The following is a 23,295-nucleotide window of genomic DNA, read 5'->3' as shown; positions in this document are numbered from 1 at the left end:
GATGAGGTGGCATGATATGATTGGACCAAATGGACTCTGAAGAGAAAGTCTGACTGTGTGAGTAAGGCAAAAGAGTAAGCATAAGCCCAAATTCATTTTGGTTTCCAACCAAAAGAGGCGGAGCATTCAATCAGTGAGTCCCCTCGTTTCCATCGCCAACTGCCCCTTCAAAATCTCAAACTAAAATCTCACAAGTCTCATTGTGCTGGTGGCTTTCTTGCTTGGATTCAGATCCTACCTCTACGCACGCAATGGACGCCTCCATGACCATGTCCAAATCTGTCACCACCACTTCTCCCGTACGTCATTTTTTAATTTCCAACCCCTTTGTTCATGTAAATTTATTATCGATTGATCGATCGATTGGTTTTTCAGGGATTGTTTGTTGGGAGGGGCAAGGGGATTTTGAGAAGTTCGCAATGTAGCTTTATGGTGGGGAGCAGGACGGTGAACTTTCCGAGGCAAGTAGTGGCTGGAGTTGGCGGTAAGTTAAAGAGGCGTTGCAGTGGCGGCGGAGCTCTCAAAGTGACGTGTCGTCAGGAGAAAATCCTAGTGGCCAATAGAGGAGAGATTGCTGTGAGGGTTATCAGGACGGCTCATGAAATGGGGATACCTTGTGTTGCTGTTTACTCCACCATCGATAAGGATGCCCTTCATGTTAAATTGGCGGATGAATCCGTTTGCATTGGTGAAGCTCCTAGTAGCCAATCGTAAGTGGGGATGTCCATACATGCACACATGCATGCATCCCTATCATTTTGTTCTTTTCCATGAGTCTCGAGTGTAGTTTTTTTTTTTAAATCCATTTGGCTTTTTTTTTTTTTAACAGGTATTTATTGATTCCAAACGTACTGTCTGCTGCTATTAGCCGAGGATGTACAATGTTGCATCCTGGATATGGATTCCTTGCTGAGAATGCTGTTTTTGTTGAAATGTGCAGAGAACACGGAATTAACTTTATTGGTCCCAATGTAAGTCATCAAAATCAGGGATCCATACAATGACAATAGAAAATGTAATATTACTCCTTGTTCTTTGAATAAATTTGCTCTATTGTTATTTCAAATTATTAGTATGTAGCATATTTAGTTTAATGTAGCATTCTGAGTTAAACATCTTGTAAGTAGTTAAATATGGAGAGCATGGGGGGGGGGGGGGGGGGGATTCTACAAAACAAAGCTGGTGTCAGGAATGAATTTTGTATTCATGTTTAGCTCATAAAGGATTTACTAAAACTGATGCTTAAAGGTATCTCTTGCTCCTGTATTTGGTAAATAAAATTAAAATAAAAAAGCATTTGAATTTTTGGTTTGGCAGCCTGACAGCATCCGCATTATGGGCGACAAGTCAACTGCTAGGGAAACAATGAAGAATGCAGGTGTTCCTACTGTCCCGGGTAGTGATGGATTGTTACAGGTATCACACTTTCCACCAAATAGTGACAAAAGTGATTTTGCATATTTTTGGTTAACATTGTTGTGTTAATTGTCATTACAGAGCACAGAAGAAGCAGTCAAGCTAGCCGATGAGCTAGGATTTCCTGTGATGATCAAGGTCAGTGGTTTCCTCTCTGAACAATTTGTGCCTTGTTCTGGCTACAGCCATTGCCTCTACATAACTGATGCAGAATAGATTTCAGTGTTTTCTGAAATATATTGTTCTTGATCAGTACTCCATTTGTTAGGATAAATTCTAGAAAATGTAAAACCTTATGAGAGATTTGTGGAAATGGATTTGCGGAGACTCAAATTTCTGATCTTGTTCTTAGTACTTATAAGCAATCAAATGAAACACAAGACAAACTTTAGTTCTTTCAATTGCATTGATTTGAAACCTGTTTTATGTTTTTTAGGCAACTGCCGGTGGTGGAGGACGTGGAATGCGTCTTGCTAAAGAACCTGGTGAATTTGTTAAGTTGCTTCAGGTTTGGCCCTTAATTTGAGCTGTTCCCATGAGGTTATTCCAGGGACTCCCATTTATTTTGCAATTTCTTGTAATATTTTCTCTCTAGCTGTTAAGCACAATTCTTTTCCAACATGCAAAATTTGTCTTAGTGTTTTCTAGGTGTCCAAGTCCAGCAGGGGAATATCTTTCTTTTTTTTTTTGGGTATAATCTTTTTGGATTGAGCTTATATCATTATATTAACAAGCATATGTTTTTCCTATTTGATATGAAACTGGTAGCTGATGCAATTTGCTTGCTTATTACTTACGAGTACCCAGTTGTTCTGGTGGTAGAAGACATGCTGGTCCAATATGCTGGATCTTTGTAATATGTTAGTTGCCCAACAAAGAGATTTAATGCTAGGATTGTTTAAAAAAATGGCTAAATTTAGGTATTAGGAGGATGGAAAGACTTTGATGTGGGTTGGATTGGGTATGATATAATATTAATGATTTTTTCAAAATTTTAAGAGGGAATAATGATGGAAAGAATTAAAAGCTGAAAAACCAGAAAAAAAAACATGACAAAAATATACTTTTTTTACCCTTTCAAAGATAGATGAATTCCCAAGAATGAAGTAGCATTTCCAAATTATGCCATTTGCCTCTTGGAAAGAGATAATATCAATTCTATTTAATAATACCAATTCAAATATTTGACTATATTCATGTCTGTAATTTTCTTCCTTTCTCAAAATTGCGAAGTATGGCAACACCCCCCCCCCCCCCACCCCCAAAAAAAGTTAATTTAATACTTGATCTGTTGTATAATTTGAAGTCGGTCCGGATTCTTGCTCAAGAAAGTTCTCATGCCCGTACCAATAGTTTGCTTCCATGTGTTAGTGTTTCATTCATGTTCTTATTGAACCTGATACTCTTGTTGAACAAGGATACGATTTTTCCAAATTTTGATGTCATAGCAGTGACTGCCATCCCACTTGCTCAATTTATTTTATATCATTTAAATCTTACTATTTCAGTTTTCTAGAAAAGCTTATATGCATTGTATGAGTGATGTTTGCTATAAGTTGATTGTGTGTATTTTATTTGTTTCACAGCAAGCTAAGAGTGAAGCTGCCGCTGCATTTGGAAATGATGGAGTTTATTTGGAAAAATACGTTCAAAATCCAAGACATATTGAATTCCAGGTAATTAGTGTTCTTAAAGTGTTATCTTTGTGATTAGCGTTTTATTGAAAAAATTGCACCAATGACCTACGGAAATTATACAGTCTAAGCCATAGAAAGAGAATGACCAAAAATTGATTACTTCTAAGGAAACTTAGAGGACACATTTTAGCTGAGTTTTCTTCCTGACAAATAACATTGTAGCAGGCTTACTCAGGGTTAGGTTTTTACACAAAAGGACAAATTTTGAAAAATGCTTTTGTCCCTAGAAGGGTACACATTCATGATAGTGGCATATGGGTGAAATGGGCAATTATGAAACCAAAAGTTTTCATTTGAGTTGATTATAGAGTACCTCAGAAACTGAAAATAGTTTTATATCACTGGAATTGGAAAAGAAGTAAAGTCATGTAGTATTCAATCTCGTCAATGTATAAGGTGTTAACACATTTTCATGTTGAATTGTAACATACTGTTGGCGTAGAACAACATTTTTTCCCCCTCTCTTCTAATTTATTCTGTAAAAAATCATCCTGAATCATTTTGTCACTACAGGTTCTTGCTGATAAATATGGCAATGTTGTCCACTTTGGTGAACGTGACTGCAGCATCCAGGTAATTGAAATACACACACACACAGAGATCAAATTATGATTTTCAAGCCACTACTTGAAATTACTCGGCATGAGTACAATATTTGACCAAATAAAGTGGATTAATTAAAATGAAAATAGATTCTGCTTTTCTCCCTTATTTCATCTTGTAGAAGAATGGACTTGCATTCATTTACCTGGAGTTCTCATACAACCCTAAGCATGTTCTGGTGTTAAGTGAAGTGTCTACTCTGTATATTTGAATTAAAACCTTCAGGCTTGAGAATTATTTTATTTTTGGGAGCTCTTTCTTTTCTCATATCATTACTTTTGTCATTTCATCTTGTTGGAAAACTAGCTTATTGAAGTGACCAGTGCTGTTGAATATGACTTATTCAGAGACGTAACCAAAAGCTTTTGGAAGAAGCTCCGTCTCCTGCATTGACCCCTGAACTGCGGAAAGCCATGGGTGATGCAGCTGTTGCAGCAGCAGCATCCATTGGTTACATTGGTGTCGGAACGGTTGAGTTTCTTTTGGATGAAAGAGGTTCCTTCTACTTCATGGAAATGAACACTCGTATCCAGGTAGTCTAAGTGCTAGGGTTATGCTTCTGAATACTACTGAATACATTGTTGTTATAACTCTCTGCACATGGGATTATTTATAACACCTACTAAATATCATTTTTCCCTTTTGAGAAAAACTCAGGTTGAGCATCCTGTGACAGAAATGATTTCCTCTGTTGACTTGATTGAGGAACAAATTTATGTTGCAATGGGAGGAAAACTCCGCTACAAACAGGTATCCAGAAAGGGATATTTTCAAAGGAAGAATAAAAATAAATACTCACCATAGGCCGTTCTTTTTAAGCTTTTGCTGGGTTTTTTTTCACTTACAGGAAGATATTGTGCTCCAAGGACATTCAATTGAATGCCGTATCAATGCAGAAGATCCTTTTAAAAACTTCCGACCTGGGCCAGGTATGTTTGTATAACATGTATATTGCACACTGAATGTGTGCAGTGTTTGTGTGCGTGTCTCTTTTGTAGTTGGCACCTCTTGTGCCAGGTTTCCTCTTTCTTTATGGTTTCCAAACTTGTCATACCTGTTTGGACAATAGATGAGGTTTGCCAATCGAATGAAATCTCTTTTCATTCATTTAGTATGTATCCGAGGCTAAATGATTTCACTGTGAAACAACAGTGGCTTTTACCCTTTTTGCCTGTTTCATTAGGTTTATGTTCCTTCACATATTCTTTTTCTCTCTGTTTGGAATCATAGTGCATCCATGCATGTCTATTCACCAACAAGGTTTTCAGAAACTCGAGAGAAAGTATAAACTTTGAAAAGACATGAAATAGTTTGGGAGAGTCCTTTTTCTCACTTTCTGCAAAATACTCATTCTTCTTTGAACACAGGGAGAATAACAGCATACTTGCCAGCTGGTGGCCCATTTGTCAGAATGGATAGCCATGTTTATCCTGATTATGTGGTTCCTCCAAGCTATGATTCTCTTCTTGGAAAGGTTTGCCATATTCTTCCCTCTACATGTATTTGTTTTTGCTTGGTGGCTTGGCGTATGTATGAGTGGTTTATTTCATCATCTGCAGACATGGCATGCTATTTTGTATGGGTGTATTCACAAGAGGAATACCCATTGGTTCCGTGAATTGTGTATTTTGTCAGATAATACAAAGGAGAGTTTCGTTTGAGGGGTTAGGTATCAGCATTTCAGTAGGTTTGCACTCAATTATATAGTCTATGGATTAGAATATTAATCCACTGGTGGTAGCTTCTGTGTCTGTCCATGAGGGTTTGATTAGAATTTCTTAACTGGTGAATAAAATTTTGTCATCTTTCTTAGGGATGGCCGCTCTATATAGACTGGAAAATGCCTGAAATCATGTTTTATTAATCCCAACTACAACGAGACCTCAAACCAACTGGAACATAATAGTTTCTGATTAGTAAAAATGTGTACTATTTAAGTTGCATTTTCAACCATAAGTTTAAAATGTCTTTACCCTGAACAATGGACATTTATGACAAAATGAGAAACAGAAAGTGGACGAGAGAAATGTGGAATATATATTATGGCCTGGGGCTTAAAAGTGAGAGATTTATGCATGATAGACATTTTTACTCTGATATCTTATGTTGTCTTTTTTGAAATTTTTCGTGTATACGAGTCTAATACAGTACAAATTAGTAATTTCCATTTACATTAGAAATATTTTTCTTTTAGTCCTTTTCACCTGGTGCTGCGTAGGCATTTTCTGGATAACTTTTCTTTATCTTGCAGTTGAACTCTACAGCTACTGTGCTAATTTCATCAAATGAAGTTACCATGCTAATTTTTATTACTCATCTAATTTGAACGTACAAGTTTAACATGGTCTTCTTACTAATTGGGAAAATATTTCATTGTAGCTTATTGTATGGGCTCCAACTAGAGAAAAGGCAATTGAGCGCATGAAAAGGGCTCTTAATGACACTATTATCACAGGTAAAGTCTACATACTTCAGAAATAAGTGTCTCAAGTTATGCGCTTCTTACAGAAACAGGATAAATTACAAAAAGCAATTTTATTATCATGCATATAATAATTGAGTGTGGAAATTTGACATGGGCCGTCTTGGGCTCATTTGACACTATACGCCTGTAAAACAATTATCTTACCTGGTAGAGTCATGGCCTTTTCTACATTGCATTGTGGTTCACCACTCAGCAACCTTTAAAATTTGAGTTTTGTTTCATCTGAACTCACAATCTATCATATTTCCGTGTCTCATAACATTGTTTGAACTATTTCCAGGTGTTCCTACAACCATCGAATACCATAAACTTATCCTTGATGTTGAGGTAAGTAAAGCTATTATATACAAGTCTTGTGCATCTTCTATGTAAGACCACCACTTGTTTCAGTTTTAAACTGTTGGATCTTCCTAATTTTCCAAATTTTTCTACAGGACTTCAAAAATGGGAAGGTTGACACTGCGTTCATTCCAAAACATGAACAGGAGTTGCAAGCAGTAAGAAACCAATGACCCTGAACATAAATATTCCTATCCTTTGTTTTCCATTTCTAACCATTCCTTTTTCTACACAATTAAAGCTGTTTGAGGAAACTCTTGAGAAATGAGATGAACTGGACCGATATTTCCACATCTTGCACATCTACAAGCCACATTTTTAGTTTTTATCAATGATGTAAAGTTTTTGGGACTCCTATGTTCCTAAAAGTTGAAACATAACATACGGATGAATTTTGTTTTACATGCCCCAATTTCTTATAAACATTCTGTTACCATAAACGACTACCTCTCCCCAATTCATTTTGATCTTTTGCATGTATGCCTACAGCCCCAGAAGATTGTTTTGGCAACAACTCCAAATGAAATGGCTGGTGCAACTGCTTAGATGAGTCTCTTCTGGAATTGCAACCACTTAACAGCTTTGGTCAGTCAAAGTCAAAGGCCATGACTCTTCCTCATTACACTTACTGGTACCATTAACCACATTGGGTGTTGTCATTTTTCTAGGAATACTGTAAAATAGTATATTCGGTGCATAAACTCTTAGTGATTTACTGATTTTGATGGTGGTGATGAGTGTTGTCTTAATTTTATGGAGCCGAAAGATGTAATTAGGGGTTAGAAAGATGTGATAAATAACCAGAGCTTAGAAACTGTGATAAATAACCAGAGCTTAGAAACTGGGTAGTGGGTTTTTCAGTAATTTTCTTTTTTTTTTTCACAAAAATAATTGTATTGTTAAATAAACTTCTGTGGTTTTTTAAGTGGCAATCAGTTTGAATGTTGATAATTGGGTGGTTGCTTAAATTGTTGCCGTGGTACCCTTCAACTGTTGCAAGGTAACTGGATCCTTGTTATTAATGTTTGGAGAAAGTCTTAGTAAAATGATTTCGACAGGACCATAGTTCTCTCGAAATCATAATATATGTAAGTGGTCAAATTTTTAAAATAAATGTAACAAGATTTTATTGATCAGGCGAGTGGATGATTTGGTACGCCATCTCGCTAAAGATTTTTATTTTTTAATATTTGAATAGGCTGATTTCAATCACAACCTATAAGCATCAATATGACAATATTTTGCTTTTAAAATTCTTAATTTAAATGCACTAACTTGCAACCAATCAGAGCTTGCCTTCAAATCAAATCTATGCCACTTTCGTTGGTGCTTTGATTAATTTTCCATTTCTTAATAGTATTAATGTATCATAATGTCAAATTGTTTTGGCGTGTTTTTCTACAAAATAACATTTTTCCTTTTTCAATTTTATACTAGTGTCCATTGTCTTATTTATAAGTAAAAATTACACAAACATGCGCAAAAATCCATAGGTCTGAAAAAATAGGCGAAAGAGTTATAAATATAATCGATGATAATTATTGACTATATAGAAAATGCACAGTCATGTCTCCTTGGGTTCAAATCAAACATATTGCAAACTTTATAGTAACCAAAATCTCTTTACCCCATTGCAATATCCTTGCAATGCTATCTACTCTCTCTCTCTCTCTCTCCCTAGTTGTTGGCTCTACCAACTTATGCTCTGTAGTTTTATTTATTTAAAATTTTGCTCATGCCACGGTAACTCCGGCGGCGAAGACCGGCTGTGGCCGAGAGCAGGGGGAGGCAGAGTAATCAAGCTGTTTCCGGGCTTCGAATCCACAATTCTCTTTGAGATCATCATCACTTCTAATATGCTTGTCCCTGCATTCTGCGCTGCAAAAAGCATTCTCCCCTCTGCGTACGAGAGGGACATCGAATGTTTTACTATTAGTGACTCCAAAATTTTCTCAACAACTTAAAACTATGACACCACGTTTACAAACAACACTATACTGTATAAAAAATATATAAATGGCGTTGTAAATGTACGACCATAGCTTGAATTTGTATTTTCTTTCGTATAATGTTCTTATTGAATGCTTTGCAAGAAGAATTATTAAAAAAAAAAAAAAATCTTAAGTTATTTTCATGACATAAAGTCCCAAGAGAATGAACACCACACACGGTAGAAGGAAAAAGACTATTGGGCATTTCTGTATCAATTATTGGCATTTCACTGTCATGAATAATATAAATAAAAGGGAAAATATCTCTAAATTTGTGATCCACATAAAAGCCAGCCAAATGGGATTTTTGTTTTTGTTTTTATCAATAATAAATTTTCATTAAGAAGCACACCGACTTGTAAAATCGACATTGGCTTTTATATGAAACTAATGTGTACAAGGGGAATAATAAGAAAAAAATCTAATCGAGTTGAACTAAAATTTCTAATGATCTGAGTTTTTAACCGAACCAATACATGATTGATATTTGGGACAAGTGATTAAAATAATGAACAACATTAGTACTAATCACATGAGCTTCAATCTTGCAGTGAAAGAATAATGAATGTTTCCAGCAAATGCTGATGCAAATGAATCTGTGTATGACTTTGAAAGTTAATTGCATTTTCTTGGTCAAATAACTTCGTAAGGAAGTTAAAACGGCAGAAGAAAAAAAAAAAAAGGCAATAACTTCCATGAGCCGAGATCCTTGTACAGGAACAGCTAAGCAATTATTTGGACACATTTGATTTGGAAATCTCACAATTGAGAAAGAAAAAAAATTAAAAAATAAAGTAAAAGAAATGCAATTCTTTCAAGATATTGATGAGGAAATTCCTGTTGCTGCAAAAACACTCTTTTCAGTTTTCACAAAATGGAAACAGAAATTAAGAACAAAGAACTGATCACACTTGATTGAAAAGTTCTCTAAATATAAACTAGAAATATAAAAAATCTGCTAAAAATTAAAAATTAAGAAATATAATATCATTCATAATTCATCAAGAAAACGAAAACAAACTGCAGATTCAAGAACGCTGACCTGTACATGAAAACATCAAGTCCATGAAGCTTCTTGCAGCAAAGAAAGCAAGAACTGAGAAAATCCCGGCTCCAGAACTCTCTCTTGATTTCAAAACCAACATTCATGGGTGAAGAAGAAGCAAAGAACACACTGTCACTATCATCATCATCTTCCTCATCATCTTCATCAAAGAATACACGTTTGTGCACCAAATTGCTTCCAAAATGCGAAATAACACAAGTGTAACTCTCGGATAATTCGTCAACTTGACGACGGCCAAGATCATCGTTAATAATATTATCATTCATCGCAACTCTTGGCTTCTTAGCTGCTGCTGCTGATGAGCAAACAATAGGAACAGGCCTTGATGACGAAGATAAAATATTTTCATCTGATGGGTTGTTCGTCATCATGGCTGCCACTATACTGAGTCCCACAACACTAGTGTTTTGGAAAATTCTTGGAGATTTGTTTGGACTTAAACATGACGAAGCAGCAGCCAATGAATCTGCTAAATTCGTGAAAAGTGAAAGATTGATGGTGAGTTTCTTTTTGCCATTGAAGCCCTTCATTTTAGAGACTTGCAGCAGCAGCAGCAGCTCTTGTGAAGCTGCCTAATTTGAGATGATAATAAAGAGAGAAAGAAAGAGAGAGGAGGAAAAGTTTCTGCTCTCTCCCTATTCTCTAACTCATGCTGCTTCAACAGAATGGGAATATAAACAGTTCTATTTATGTGTGAGTTATAATAATATATTTGATTCTTTTTGTTTGCGTAATTATTGTTCTTTCATTATTATTATTATTATTATTATTATCGTTTATTATGATTTATTTTTTTTGCTTGTCTTTTTATATCTTGTTTTCTTTTTCCCCTTTTCAAGCATTGCCTCAAGAGTTTCATATAGTTGTTGATAGATAATTCGAGGAATAATTGAGATATAAAATTTAATTATCTTGTGCCCATGTCCACATTTTGTTTAAAGTATGTGTCAGTAGTTTAAAAAATGTGAACATATCACTAGATAAGGATGAATAAAGCTTGGTCCTCAGCAAATGTATTAATTATATCAATAACTATCATTTTCCGAAACTGTTGTAAATATGTGTCATATATATATATATATATATTTTATCACATCAGATGATATGGTAATTTGATTATTGTTTCTAAACTACAATATATATTATTATGGTTTGTACAACTCATTTGTAACTGTTTTCCAGAAGAAATTAAAAAAAAGTATTCTGAGTAAGTTTTAAGCTGTAATCAATTAAAATGAGTTCATTTTCTTAAATATTGTTTTAAGAGTTGGGATTATGTAATAAGCATATATATATATATATATATATATATATATATATATATATGTATATAATAATAATGACATATAAAACAGGAAATTGATATAAATAATAAGGTCTCAATAATGATTTTTCATCTTTACCTTATTAATTACAGAAATTTAAAAAAAAGAGAAAAAACTAAGTTTTACAAGGTCAAAGAATGCTGTGCATGTGTAAAGCATTGCCTTATTACATCTGTAAGGATTGTATTAAATTTTCTTGACATAGTCTAATTTCTTTCAAACTGGGATGAGCAGATAAAAATATTGTAATTAAAAAGAATAGTTATTTTACAAAGCATATATTATTGTATATTACAGAAATATCTTTTTAAAAAAAATTTACATGGAAAATTATATATATATATATATATATATATTAAAAAAAAGGGGTTTTCTTACATGTGCTTTCAATTAACAAAAGCATTCTAAGAAAAACAAAAAAAGCAAAAAGAAAATCTAGCAGGCCACCAATAGTAATAAAAATCACAGGGCAAGGCCAATCACTTGCATGAGAAAAAGTCATCATCTTAAGACAAGTGGGTGGAGACAAAACAAATCTCCCTACTACATACATAGTGCTCTTTCTTTTTCACAACTGTTTCCTATTGGAAATTACCAACTAATGCGTTTTTAAATTTATAAAATAATAAATCATGTCAATACTTGTAATTGTTGATCATGAAATTGAAATAAAATAACAACGCCTTATTTTATTTATTTAGAATTGTATAGCAGTCAGCCAATTTAAAAAAGCTTTAGGTGTTAAAAAAATTAATCACTGTGGGTACTTTCATTCATAGTGATCACTTGTCAAGATATTAGTAAACTATACACTATTAAAATTAATCTTGGACATGATGGCATCATCAAAATATTGAAATTTCTGTGATGTGACTCAATGCAACAAAAGTTTTCACGGCATTCTTGTGAGGCTTTTGAGGACCAAAGAAAAAGAAGAAGATAGCCAAATCAATTATTTATTTATTTTTTTAAAAAAAGGTGACAGCTACTCAACTTTATTTCATCCAATAAAAATAATGTGTTTGCTATCCAATTTTATTTTTGTCCAAAACTGCCTTTTTTTTTTTCCCCTTGTTTAAGTTCAAACAACATAATGCATATTCCCAATTCAAAACTAGGAAGATACCAATACGTGTCTTTGCTAAAATTTTGAAAGTATTTCTATATAAAAATTTTCAAAACATATAAAAGTATGTCTAGTACTTCATTTTATATTTGAAACTAATTAATTTTAAGCTTAAAAATCACTAAAAACATATGTTGTGCTATATTTTAATAGCAATAATATCACAAATTAAAAAAATAGTACTACTTAACATTCATATTTAACCTTTATTAAATTCCAATTTGAAGTATAACTCATCAGGACTTCAATTTTAACAATGGGATAAAAAAAGATGAAATGGGGATGTGTCTCCTTTTAAAAGCTAAGGGGGGTATTTGTACGATTCTGAAATTACTTTACAAGAATTGAATTTTCACTAAATAATAAGGGGAAGGGGAGTAGTGTATTTTTCTGTAGAAAGTTTATGAGAACAACCACGGGCCCATGCTCTTCTACATTTGGGCCAATTGGGCCTACACCAAAAGCTCTTCATTAACAAACTCAAACTCCAAGCATAAAGATTCTGCCATTAGTTTCTCTTTTTTCTCTCTGCAAAAAGTTCAAAAAAATAAAATAAAAATGGAAACTTTTTCTCTCAGCCTGCATGGCTCTTTCAAATTCAAGCGTTTTAACGTTCCCTCCCATCAAACCCATCCCAAAAATGGGGACTTGGCGCGAAAGGTACGATCTTTCTATTTCTTTTTTTGGGGCACTTATTTTGTATTATCCTGATAAATTTTCCAAATTTGTTGGGTAAGTCTGATGCATTATCAGCATTTGTCACTTTTCTTAAATCACACAGATAATTCGTTATAGGAAGCAAGAAGGTTTTGTTGATTGTGCTTCATTAGTTGAAGACTTAGGTAGGAAAAAGAAGCCTCATTTGGCACACCAGCTTGTAAATACGGTGAAATCTGAAGGGCTTTTGCCCGACAACTCTACTTTGTGTGCTTTGATGCTGTGTTATGCAAATAATGGATTTGTACTCGAGGCACAGGTGGTTTGGGAAGAGTTGTTGAGTAGTTCTTTTGTGCTTAGTGTTCAAGTATTATCGGATTTAATGGATGCTTATGGGAGGATTGGGTGTTTTAACGAAATAATCAGTATAATTGATCAAGTAAGTTGTAGAAATGCGGACCTATTACCTGAGGTGTACTCACGAGCTATCTCTTGCTTTGGGAAGCAAGGGCAGCTTGAATTAATGGAGAATACATTGAAAGAAATGGTTTCGAGGGGTTTCTCTGTGGATTCTGCCACAGGGAATGCCTTTATTATATATTATAGCAGGTTTGGTTCCTTGACCGAAATGGAGACTGCTTATGGCCGTCTTAAAAGGTCTAGACATCTTATTGATAAAGAAGGAATCAGGGCAGTGTCTTTCACTTATTTGAAAGAAAGAAAGTTTTTTATGCTAGGTGAGTTTCTGAGGGATGTTGGTCTTGGTAGGAAAGATTTGGGAAATCTTCTGTGGAACCTTCTGCTCTTATCTTATGCTGGAAACTTCAAAATGAAAAGCTTGCAAAGAGAATTTATGAGAATGTCTGAGGCCGGTTTCCATCCTGATCTCACTACATTTAATATAAGAGCTGTGGCCTTTTCAAGAATGTCTATGTTCTGGGATCTCCATCTTAGTCTTGAGCATATGAAACATGAAAGTGTTGGTCCTGATCTAGTGACTTATGGTTGTGTTGTTGATGCTTACCTGGATAAAAGACTGGGAAGAAACTTGGACTTTGGTTTGAGTAAAATGAATTTGGATGATTCTCCAGTTGTATCAACGGATCCCTACGTGTTTGAGGCTTTTGGTAAAGGGGATTTCCACTCAAGCTCAGAGGCTTTTTTGGAATTTAAGAGGCAGAGGAAATGGACATATAGGAAGTTAATTGCAGTATATCTCAAGAAACAACTTCGAAGAAACCAGATATTTTGGAATTACTGACTAGTTGCCTGCTGTCTGTATGGAGAAATAACCTGACCATTTACTAATGCTTACTTGTGAGAGCTTACTTTCAGTTCGAGGTGATTACACTTTGAATCAAAGAGCAACTCACATCTGTCTCGAATTCTTATATGACAAAGGTAGTTGTTTCTGCAAAGACATTGGTCTTCCTAAGTATTGCATGGTGTTTCCTGCATAATTTTTTTTTTAATTGTTTCGAAGAATAAATGTTACCAGGACCAATGCCTTTCTCTTATGGTCCAGATCTTTGATGGTTGTCCTTCCTTTGTCTCAAAAGCATTATGCTTCATTGAGTTGGACAGCAACCAGTGACACACTGGAGACTGGATGACATGATATTAGTGAAGTAGGATTCATTGATAAAGGAGACCACGGATGTTGGATAAAGGTAAGAAGGACATGTTACCTAGTTGTATATATTATATTCTTATGGAATGCCACATATTTGGAAGAGATATAAAGTTTATTCTCTTTAATGGACAAAATACTTATTGCTTACACCGTTTCATTCTTTGAACCCTTTATTGATCTTGTTGCTCATTGTTTATAGAATGACATTTTTGCAGGTCCTGCATTATAGCAAGAGAAGACTTGTTCACTTTGGTACTGCTCGTGCTAAAATTTTTTTTGTTACTGCTTTCTTTTCTTATAATATATCTCGAATCCCAATTCAGTTTTTTCAATCCTCAAAGAAGGATATCCATCTAAGAGGCAGATTATCCTGGAGAGTCAACTGCAGACTTCTGCTGTACCCTACTTCAGTCTTTTCTTTAGTTTAACATTTTCACATTTCCTACTTTATGTGATTGTCAATACTGCTTATGCAGAGTTATTGAAGTCATTCTTTTCAAGACATCAAAAATCAGTATAATGGTCTCACATTAAATCCAGCTACTTGACCATCTTTTAAAATCTGTTTATTTATGCTTATTAATTTATTAATGTTATTTTTTTATGTCCAGCAATATTAGTTTGGCATCCTTATTGAATGTAATCATCAAAGCTCAAAAGGTAATTGCAAAGTTAGAAAGTATAGCTGAACAGGAAGTATGTAATTTTGCTACCATACAATTCTTCTAGGATTTGACTATGACTAGTTTTGTTCAGCAGGAGAAACAATTGCAAACTTAGGACTTGATAAGAATAGCTGAGCAATTATCCTTCTATGTTGCTGAATCAGGTTTAACCTTTTGTTTTATCCCCTCTCTTCCATGCCCTGCCAAGAGAGTTAAACAAGAGTCAAGTGGTGTTTGGACTGAAATCTGGCTATGTTCAATTTTTAAAGAAGAAATATTTCATTTGTACTTTATATCTCCTTCCTGGAATAGATGTAGAGCTTGAACGGCTCCTTGAGCTATCTCCAGATTGCAGTGATTGAGAATCACTGATCAGTTCCTGACAAAGAAATTTTTTTTTATAAAAAAGCTTCAAAGGTTTGTAGTCTGGAGGTTTAAGAGTGATTTGGTTTCGTGTAATTAATTGATCTCCTGTGATGTCCTTAATAAATTACTTTTGAACAAATAGATTATTACTTGCATGCTTCATTTTTCTGCGGCACCAGAAAAGCAGAAACAATTTACATGATTGTTCTAGAATTTCATTTCTAATCAGATTTGCATAGATAGTCCATGAAATAAAATGAAAGATAGTTTACATTTTGTATTGGCAGCTCACCTGTACTGTGGAAACTTGACTATAACTTGGAGAAGACCCTGCTCCACTTGCAAGATTGACGGCAGGCATCGTTTCTTCAGCGAGTGCTCTCAATATGTTCAGCTTAGGTACCACAACCTTCCCAAGATCTGGCCTGTCTTTTCGTCTTAGCTCAGCACACTGAAGAGCTAGTTTGGCAAGGATTAATGCCTCTTCAACTGGCCAGTCAGGAACTGCGGGGTCGAGTGTCTCATCAAAAGTCCCATTTTCAATAGACCGTTCTACCTGATGAGCCAATCCCATTGGTGGCTTGGCTGTTATTATTTGTAGAAGTAGAATGCCTAGTGAGTAGACGTCAGATTTAACTCCAAGCATGCCCGTTTGCTGATATTCTGGGTCAATGTAGCAGAAAGTTCCTGCTGCTGAAGTCATGCGATACTGAGTTACGGAGTCAGCTACTGCTGGAGGGACAAGCCTGGCCAAGCCAACATCACTAATCTTGCTGACATAGTTACGGTCAAGAAGAATGTTTCCAGGTTTTAGGTCACGGTGCACAAGTGGTTCTGGCTTGGTCTGGTGCAGGAAAAGGAGAGCTGTGGCAATTTCAGCAGCTATTCGGAATCTTATTTGCCAAGGAAGAACAGGAGAGCCACCTCGACGGAAGAGACGGTCCTCTAAGCTCCCGTTAGCCATGTACTCATAGATTAGGCAGCCAAATTCTGGGCAAGCTCCTAGGAGGAGAACCATGTTTGGATGCCGTATGTTGCATAATACTTCAACCTGTATATTTTAGAATATAGAGGACATAAATAATTAAAGATAAGATGTACTCATAAACTAATGCAACATATTATTACTTAAAAAATTCTAAGTTTTAGTAAGTAAGCAGTTTAAAATTTGTTTTTTTTACTTCTTGCTGAAATTGTGATCGTCCTTGAGCTGCATCTGGACGTAGAACTTTTATCGCTACTGGTGTATGGTCCAGATAACTCTTGTAAACTGGTCCATAACCTCCTTCTCCAATCTTGCGAGAGTTTGAAAAATTTTCTGTCGCTTCTTCAATCTCCTCAATACTGTACTTTCTATACCTGAGATCAACTGTTAGAGAATTTAGCGCTGCCTTCCTCTCCTTAGCTTCTCTTAGGGCCTTAAATTCGACGTTCTTGCATTTTTGTGCTTCTAGTTCAGCAATCCTTTGGGCTGCTTCAGCTGCCTCGATTGCTCTTTTACACTTTGCTCTCTCCTTCTCTGCAAGTGCCAGTGCAGCTTCCTCTGCCATACGCGCGTCTTCTAATTTCTGCTTTTCTTCTAATTTCCAGCGATGAAGCTCCCTGGCCTACAATGATACATTGTTAGGTTGAATCTTTGAGGGCCTGTTTGATGAACTTTTAATATGCTTGAAGGAAATTTCAGCTCTCTATACCTTCTGTTTTGCTGCGAGTGCTTCCTTGCAGGCTGCGCTGTACATATCCATTGTTTGCCTGAGTTCTAGCCTGAGCCTCCTCATCTCAACTTCTACTTCTTCCTGTCATTTTATCAAGCAAATTAGAAATTCATGTTGTGTCTTGAGTTTACTTAACATAAACATAGACTCGTTATGTGCATGTTTATGCCTTTACCACGCTTTGGCTTTGTGATGACGATGACGTTCTCCCACTTTCCTGTGAGTATGACGAGAATTCATCGGGTGAAGAATTCCTATCTATTGACCTGCTTCCTGATTGCAATGAAACAAAGCTGCTGGACTCATAATCTGAGCCGGTTGAGAGCCAAGGGGTCATTCCGAAATCCATGTCATAAATCATCCGATCGGTACTTGGTCTTCCACTGCTCACAAATGATATGTCAGATTCCGGCAGTGAAGGCTCGTATTTAGGGATAGAGCCTTTGCCTCTTAAGAATGGCGATCTGTTGCAGTTTTTATCAGGTCAGCTGAGCTTCTACACCATTATTTACAGTTTTGATTTGGCAGCTGTTTTATTCTTACTTACTTGATTGGGACATCGTCATTAATCAGGCTGCTGGTTGTAGGTGGTGTTCGCTCAGCTGCAGAAATAGCAACTCATGTAAGTGATGTAAAACGTTAAAAATCTAGTTGAATTTTGCTGGTGTAGCTAGATACAGAAGCAAACTAACCTCGGGAACTTTGGCTATTGGTCATAGCTGATTCATACGAATCAGAACTGTGGCTGGGTTGTCTGGATTGGCTCTGCAGCTGACTACCTGGGGAAGCTCTTACCGGTACTGACGCGGTTGCAGATCGTACGGAAGAGATCTTTCCTTTGCCTATAACATAGACATTGCAGTAATCCGGAGCACCTTTGGACACATTACTTGGAATGTCTGCAGTTTTGAATCTTCTGTCAAATAAGGTTGTGAGATCAGCATTCAGAGGTTTCACATGCATGATACTAATTAATTAATTTTGTTACAGCATCAGAATCTTTATATTACTTGACGAATCCGGTTCTTGATGCTGCCCCGAGTACTAAAGTCTCGATTGTATGGGATGAAACATAGTCGATTAGAGCCTTCGCTATATCCGTGTCTTCTAGTACGATTTCTTTGCATTTGATCTTTTGCAAGTTTATAATAATCAAAGCACGATGTTAACAAAACACCAATAAATTTAAATTTTCAAGGGTTTTTTTTTTTTAAATAAAAAAAAAGGGCGACAAGGAAGCAGGACTCACTTCTTTTCTTGTACAAAAGCATCGAAATGGAACGAACAACTCTTTGGCTTGATTATCAACTTGTTGCTTGTATATTCTGGCAACCTCATTGTTAACCTTGGAGATGGCAACACTGTTCCCAGCTGCATGCATACATGAGAAAATGTTAATCGAAATCGAAACAAGGATACGGGCGAAAAAGAATAATAATAATAACAACAATGGTGATGATGAGAGAGAGAAACTCCTACATGGATTTGGAACGGAGGATACTCTTTGTTTAACATGAAGAAGAGTAAGATTCTGGCCTCTAGACAGAAGATGATCAACAGCCCATCTGAGGGCGTATTGGCTTCCCTTGTCCTTGTCAATGGCCACCGCAACTGCTTCTTCTTGTTTATCTCCATTCCTTCTAGCCATCGTAGTCTCCCGTTTCTTTCCCTTTTCCTCTTTGATGATTAGTGCACGCAGCTCTCTGATTCTTCTTGTTGAGCTCTAAGAAATTACTTAACATGAACACGAAATAAAAAAGTTGCGAGTGTTTGTTTTGATTACAACCACAGTTTTGTTTCGTGAGAAACGAACCCAACAATGTATTGTTCCTTAAATATTGTGTGAGAAACTAACCCAACAATGTATTGTTACTTAAGTTGTTTTGTCTTTCTCTAGAATTTTTAAATGCACGTCTCATGTTCTGTTATCATTCTCATAATCTGAGAAATAATAATAATAGCAATGTTAGCACGGTAGTTGGAAATTTCCTAACGCGGAACCCGAGTTTTTCTTTATTAGAGAGATAGTAAAACGAATTTTCAGATATTGGAGGAAACTAGATGAGATTGTTGAAATGAGAGAAATATAAAATGACATTAACTGAAATGGAAATAGATAAATTTGTCATTTGTTCAAATTAAAAATGATCTAATTCTCTTATTACATCTCAATTTTAACTATAAATAGAGGCCAAAGGACTCTTACAACTCAAAGAATAACATCCATCACAGATCAGGATTCTCTCCTGATGTGATCATATTCTGAGCAAATAACTCAATTGCTGATTGGTTGTTAATATATAAAAAAGTAAAAGAAGTTAAATCTTACCCATATACTGCCACTAAAAGACACATTACAAAAGATCCTTAAAAATTCAGCAATGCTTAGATCAGGAGAGGATCATATTCCATCCATCACAAAGTAAAACTTCATCGAGTCTTCTCTAAAGAAGATCAAGCATATAAAATCAAGCAATCTGCGCAATTTAATTTAATGTCACCATTATCTATTCGGCATATATGCTGCCGAATATCGTTTTCAATTAAAAGACAATGCCATTGCACCATTTCATTACAAATTGGATGGCAAAGGTTTTATAAATTTATTAATAATTTAATCTCTTTTTATAGCTTTTGTATTTTCCCCTAGATTTGGGGCAAATTTATTAACAATTTGTAGTTAAAGATGAGGGTCAAAATCACAACCTTGACAATAGTTCATATTTAATTCAAATAAGTTTAAACAATAATACACACGTTCAATTGCAGTCGTTCTTTTAAAAGATGACGGTATTACATTCACCCACAAAAATAAAGTCATAGACAGAAAGTTTTAATACGAAATTTGTATTTCAAAATGATATTGCAGCAAGCGAATGTTGATTAAATGGTTTATTTTGTTATTAATGTGATAGTCATGTAGAGTTTATAATGAGTGACATGCATATGATGTTTTAATTGAACTTAGTATAATTAAAAAACTATGTAGCAAGTCAAATTTTTCAGCTGAAATTAATAAGCAGTCCGCAAAATATACCCAACTTTATTTGTTAGGATACTTTAGTTCTTTAAAAACTTTTTCTAAGCACCGTAAAATAAAAATAAAACAGAATTAAAACAACCAAAATATGGAATAGGCTTTGGTATTTAAGAACCATATGGGACTGCCATAAAGCATCTAACAGCTTTCTCTTTTCTTCAGCTTCCTTCAGTGCTTTAGCTTCTGCATTCACTCTCTTCTGCACCTCTAACTTGGCAATTTTCTGAGCTGCTTCTGCTGCTTCAATTGCTGCCTTTATTTTTGCTTTCCCCCTCTCTTCGCCCATTTGTGTCTCTTTCAGTCTTTTCTCTTCTTTCATTTTCCATTTTTCTAGTTCCACTGCCTGTGAGAGACCAAAAATTTAAGTTATTCGGTAAGAGTCCGATTAATGACAAGCGTCAGAGACCAAAATAGGTGTGAAAGCTAAGAGACCGAGACCGAGACCGAGACCAAAATATATATGAGCCAACGATCACAAGAACCGGTCTTATGCCATGATTTAAGCTGTTCATTGAAAGTCCTTAAGCCTTGGAAGTTCTTTATTGTTGATTCACAGAAGTTTTCATTTATGGCTACCCCCAACTTGCATATGATATATTGTGTATACTACTGTAAAACGTAGGATATTTGTATTGCAAAATTTGTAATGAAAAATTAAAGGTTATAAAATGAGAGTGGTGGGAACAAGTTTGAACACTACTGGAGCAATCACTCTCGGAAGACGGAAATTCAAAGCACTAGGTACCTTCTGTTTAGCAGCAAGAGCTTCTTTGCAGGCTGCATTGTACATGTCCATTGTTTGCTTGAGCTCCATTTTAAGCCGTTTAACATCATCTTCCATATCCTCCTAGAAATTAAATTTCATTGAACAAAGAAACAATATTAAGTCTCTTGCATGCACATATTCATGTTACAGTGATGGAACACACCGTATATGTAGAACTTGATTTATTAAGTTACCATATTCTGTGATGAACTGGAAGTTCCTGAGCTGTCATTTGAAATTGATGGCAATTCAGGTAAAGAGGTGAGATTAATTGAACCCCTGCTGGCTCGCGGTGAATCAAAGCTCTTCCCCTCCATGTTAAGCCCCAGACTTTCATAAAATGAAAAGAAATTGCTGTCAGTACTCAGCCTCCCTGAGTTTGAAAGTGTCAGTTCCATCTCCGCAGTTGAAAATTCATCATAGTTCCTTCTACAAAAAATCAATTATTTTTTTTATCATCGGTTATAGTTTAGCTTCACTTTATATAATTTTCCTAGAAACTGAGTTTGCGAATGCGTGTGTGTGTGTGTACATGGCATTTGCGGCTGCTTCAGCCAAGAGGCGAGTGCGAGGAGTGAGAGGTTCTGTTGGGACGGGAGGGACTGGGCGAGTTGCAGATCGCAGGGCATGGCACTTTCCTTTTGAGACAATGTATACATTGCAAAAATCAGGTGCCCATTTTAATACGGTGCCCGGAGTATCTGAAGCCTTGAATAGCCTGCAAAAAGAAGATCTATAAACAAATTAAAACACATATTCAATTAATGATTAGTTCCATTATGTTCTCGTATGCACATAATGGGCGCCGTTGCTTATCAGAGTATTGGTGAGCAACAGTGCCACAAATTGAAATTGTTACTTATACATATATATATATATATATACCTGGAGAGTCCATTCTTTGTTGGGGCACCGAGCAACATAGTTTCCACTCCATATTGGGAGACATACTCAATTAGTGCTCTTGCTACATCCTGACGCTCCAATACAACAAGTTCACATTGTATCTAATATATGAAATTAAACTATATTTAGAATGATTAAGAAAAGGTAATAAAGTTTTTTAATAATTTTATAGAGCAATAAGTAGCTTAAAAGAAAATAAGCAGAAGGATGGTAAATTAAAAACTCACATGCCTACGGGTGCAGTAACAGCGAAATGGAAGGAACACTTCCATGGCATGAATATCGTGCTGCTGTTGTTCAATCAATTCCTCACTAATTCCTACTGCAGGTAATTAATTAAAGAGAGAATTGATTAAAATTATAAATTTAATGTATCCTTTTTGCACAAAATTAAACTTGTTGTTCCTCACAAATTTAATCCCACCGACAAGAATTATCTAGTGCCGATCCGCGTTAAAACACAAAAAATTACAAACTCTTAAAAGTTTTTTTTTTTTGTTTGCTACATTAAGAAAATTTTGTTATTTGTTAATTCTTTTCGTCTAAATTTTAAAAAGTGCAGACGTTCATAGTAGACGAAGAAGTTCAATATAATCCTATCAGCTCAAAGTATTTTCATATCTGATTAAAATATAATCCTATATCCAGACATACTGCACTGGAAAATGACTGAATATGCAAATATGCTTGAAATTCTCATGTTTTGTTGTAACATAATCATACGGGAAAAAAAAAATGAATCAAGAAAATTAAGGGGACAGCGAGAGAGACCTGAATATTGGCTATTGGAATGTGATTTTTGAATGACATGAACAAGTTTGATAGTTTGGTGTCGGCTAAGAATATTATCAGCAGCCCATTTGAGAGCATGTTGGCTGAATTTGTCTTTATCAATTGCCACAGCTACTATCTTCTCCCTTCCTTCCCTTTGTTGTTCTTGTTCATTCTCCCTTGGATTCCACATGTTCATTCATCAAGTGAAAGTGACTGCAATACAAAATATTATAGAAGTCACAAGTAACCTCCGCTAGACTAGGCCACAAGGATAACTTTATTAAATAAAAAATCACTACTAAAGATACATCTAACCAGGAGAACATAACATAATAAGTCTTATCCTTCATAAAACCATGACATTCAAGAATGATATTATGTAGAAAAGAAATTTCTAAGTAGCGTCAAGCGACAGATCCCATCAATGGAGAGAGGAACACGAAAGACCAATATCTATTGGAAAACATGCATGTTAGCAGCACTGACCAATCAACAACTTTTAATTATGACAATTTGAAAAAAAGAAAAAAAAAATTACGCACTCACCTCTCCAGCTTCCATGAGAGAATGAAACAAAACTAAAAAGGGTGCGGTAAATGGGTATAAAAGTTAAACCAAACATTAGTTCGAGAGTCTAGCACGATTGAAGGGCAGTTGAGATTTTCGCCGCATAAAACGAAAGACTGAAATAAATCATCTCTCGTCCAGTCAAATTACCAACCATA

General features: G+C 35.4%; 4 protein-coding genes across 11 annotated transcripts; 2 read left to right on the top strand and 2 right to left on the bottom strand.

Moving 5' to 3' along the window:
• The first annotated feature begins 87 nt into the window (after positions 1–87).
• LOC102621103 (biotin carboxylase 2, chloroplastic) lies at positions 88–7,676 on the top strand. 2 transcript variants are annotated; one of them, XM_025097292.2, is made up of 16 exons: positions 88–299; positions 376–710; positions 830–971; positions 1,318–1,416; positions 1,498–1,554; positions 1,853–1,924; positions 3,003–3,092; positions 3,627–3,686; positions 4,064–4,249; positions 4,374–4,466; positions 4,564–4,645; positions 5,084–5,190; positions 6,096–6,171; positions 6,482–6,528; positions 6,636–6,698; positions 6,782–6,980. In XM_025097292.2, the coding sequence occupies exons 1-16, from the start codon at positions 252–254 to the stop codon at positions 6,806–6,808; spliced, it is 1,584 nt and encodes a 527-aa protein (XP_024953060.1). In that variant the 5' UTR covers positions 88–251; the 3' UTR covers positions 6,809–6,980. The 2 variants fall into 2 exon arrangements, with proteins under 2 accessions (XP_024953060.1, XP_006474326.1); XM_006474263.4 differs by lacking the exon at positions 6,782–6,980 and adding an exon at positions 7,030–7,676 and having other exon boundaries at positions 89–299.
• Positions 7,677–8,056: 380 nt separating this feature from the next.
• Positions 8,057–10,267, bottom strand: LOC102621375 (hypothetical protein). The gene is made up of 2 exons (XM_006474264.3): positions 9,574–10,267; positions 8,057–8,439 (listed from the first exon to the last, which is right to left on the bottom strand). The coding sequence occupies exons 1-2, from the start codon at positions 10,125–10,127 to the stop codon at positions 8,274–8,276; spliced, it is 720 nt and encodes a 239-aa protein (XP_006474327.1). The 5' UTR covers positions 10,128–10,267; the 3' UTR covers positions 8,057–8,273.
• A 2,282-nt stretch (positions 10,268–12,549) lies between these two features.
• LOC102621662 (pentatricopeptide repeat-containing protein At3g42630) lies at positions 12,550–16,534 on the top strand. 7 transcript variants are annotated; one of them, XM_006474268.4, is made up of 6 exons: positions 12,550–12,708; positions 12,830–14,106; positions 14,231–14,375; positions 14,554–14,590; positions 14,950–14,998; positions 15,657–16,534. In XM_006474268.4, the coding sequence occupies exons 1-2, from the start codon at positions 12,607–12,609 to the stop codon at positions 13,964–13,966; spliced, it is 1,239 nt and encodes a 412-aa protein (XP_006474331.1). In that variant the 5' UTR covers positions 12,550–12,606; the 3' UTR covers positions 13,967–14,106; positions 14,231–14,375; positions 14,554–14,590; positions 14,950–14,998; positions 15,657–16,534. The 7 variants fall into 7 exon arrangements, with proteins under 7 accessions (XP_006474331.1, XP_006474328.1, XP_015384573.1 ...); XM_006474265.4 differs by lacking the exon at positions 14,950–14,998; XM_015529087.3 differs by having other exon boundaries at positions 14,950–16,534.
• On the bottom strand, positions 15,183–22,760 carry LOC102613850 (U-box domain-containing protein 35). Its single transcript, XM_025097727.2, has 18 exons — positions 22,568–22,760; positions 22,024–22,115; positions 21,776–21,897; positions 21,423–21,608; positions 21,085–21,319; positions 20,870–20,971; positions 20,240–20,467; positions 18,564–18,807; positions 18,334–18,455; positions 18,095–18,234; positions 17,777–18,000; positions 17,632–17,686; positions 17,260–17,569; positions 17,064–17,165; positions 16,551–16,976; positions 15,662–16,420; positions 15,293–15,382; positions 15,183–15,203 (listed from the first exon to the last, which is right to left on the bottom strand). The coding sequence occupies exons 1-18, from the start codon at positions 22,758–22,760 to the stop codon at positions 15,183–15,185; spliced, it is 3,651 nt and encodes a 1,216-aa protein (XP_024953495.2).
• Positions 22,761–23,295: the final 535 nt, after the last annotated feature.

This window comes from Citrus sinensis, chromosome 9, assembly GCF_022201045.2.
Source record: "Citrus sinensis cultivar Valencia sweet orange chromosome 9, DVS_A1.0, whole genome shotgun sequence".
NCBI lineage: Eukaryota > Viridiplantae > Streptophyta > Magnoliopsida > Sapindales > Rutaceae > Citrus > Citrus sinensis.
Note: the sequence above shows the minus strand (reverse complement) of the source record. Positions and strands in the feature narration are given on the sequence as shown.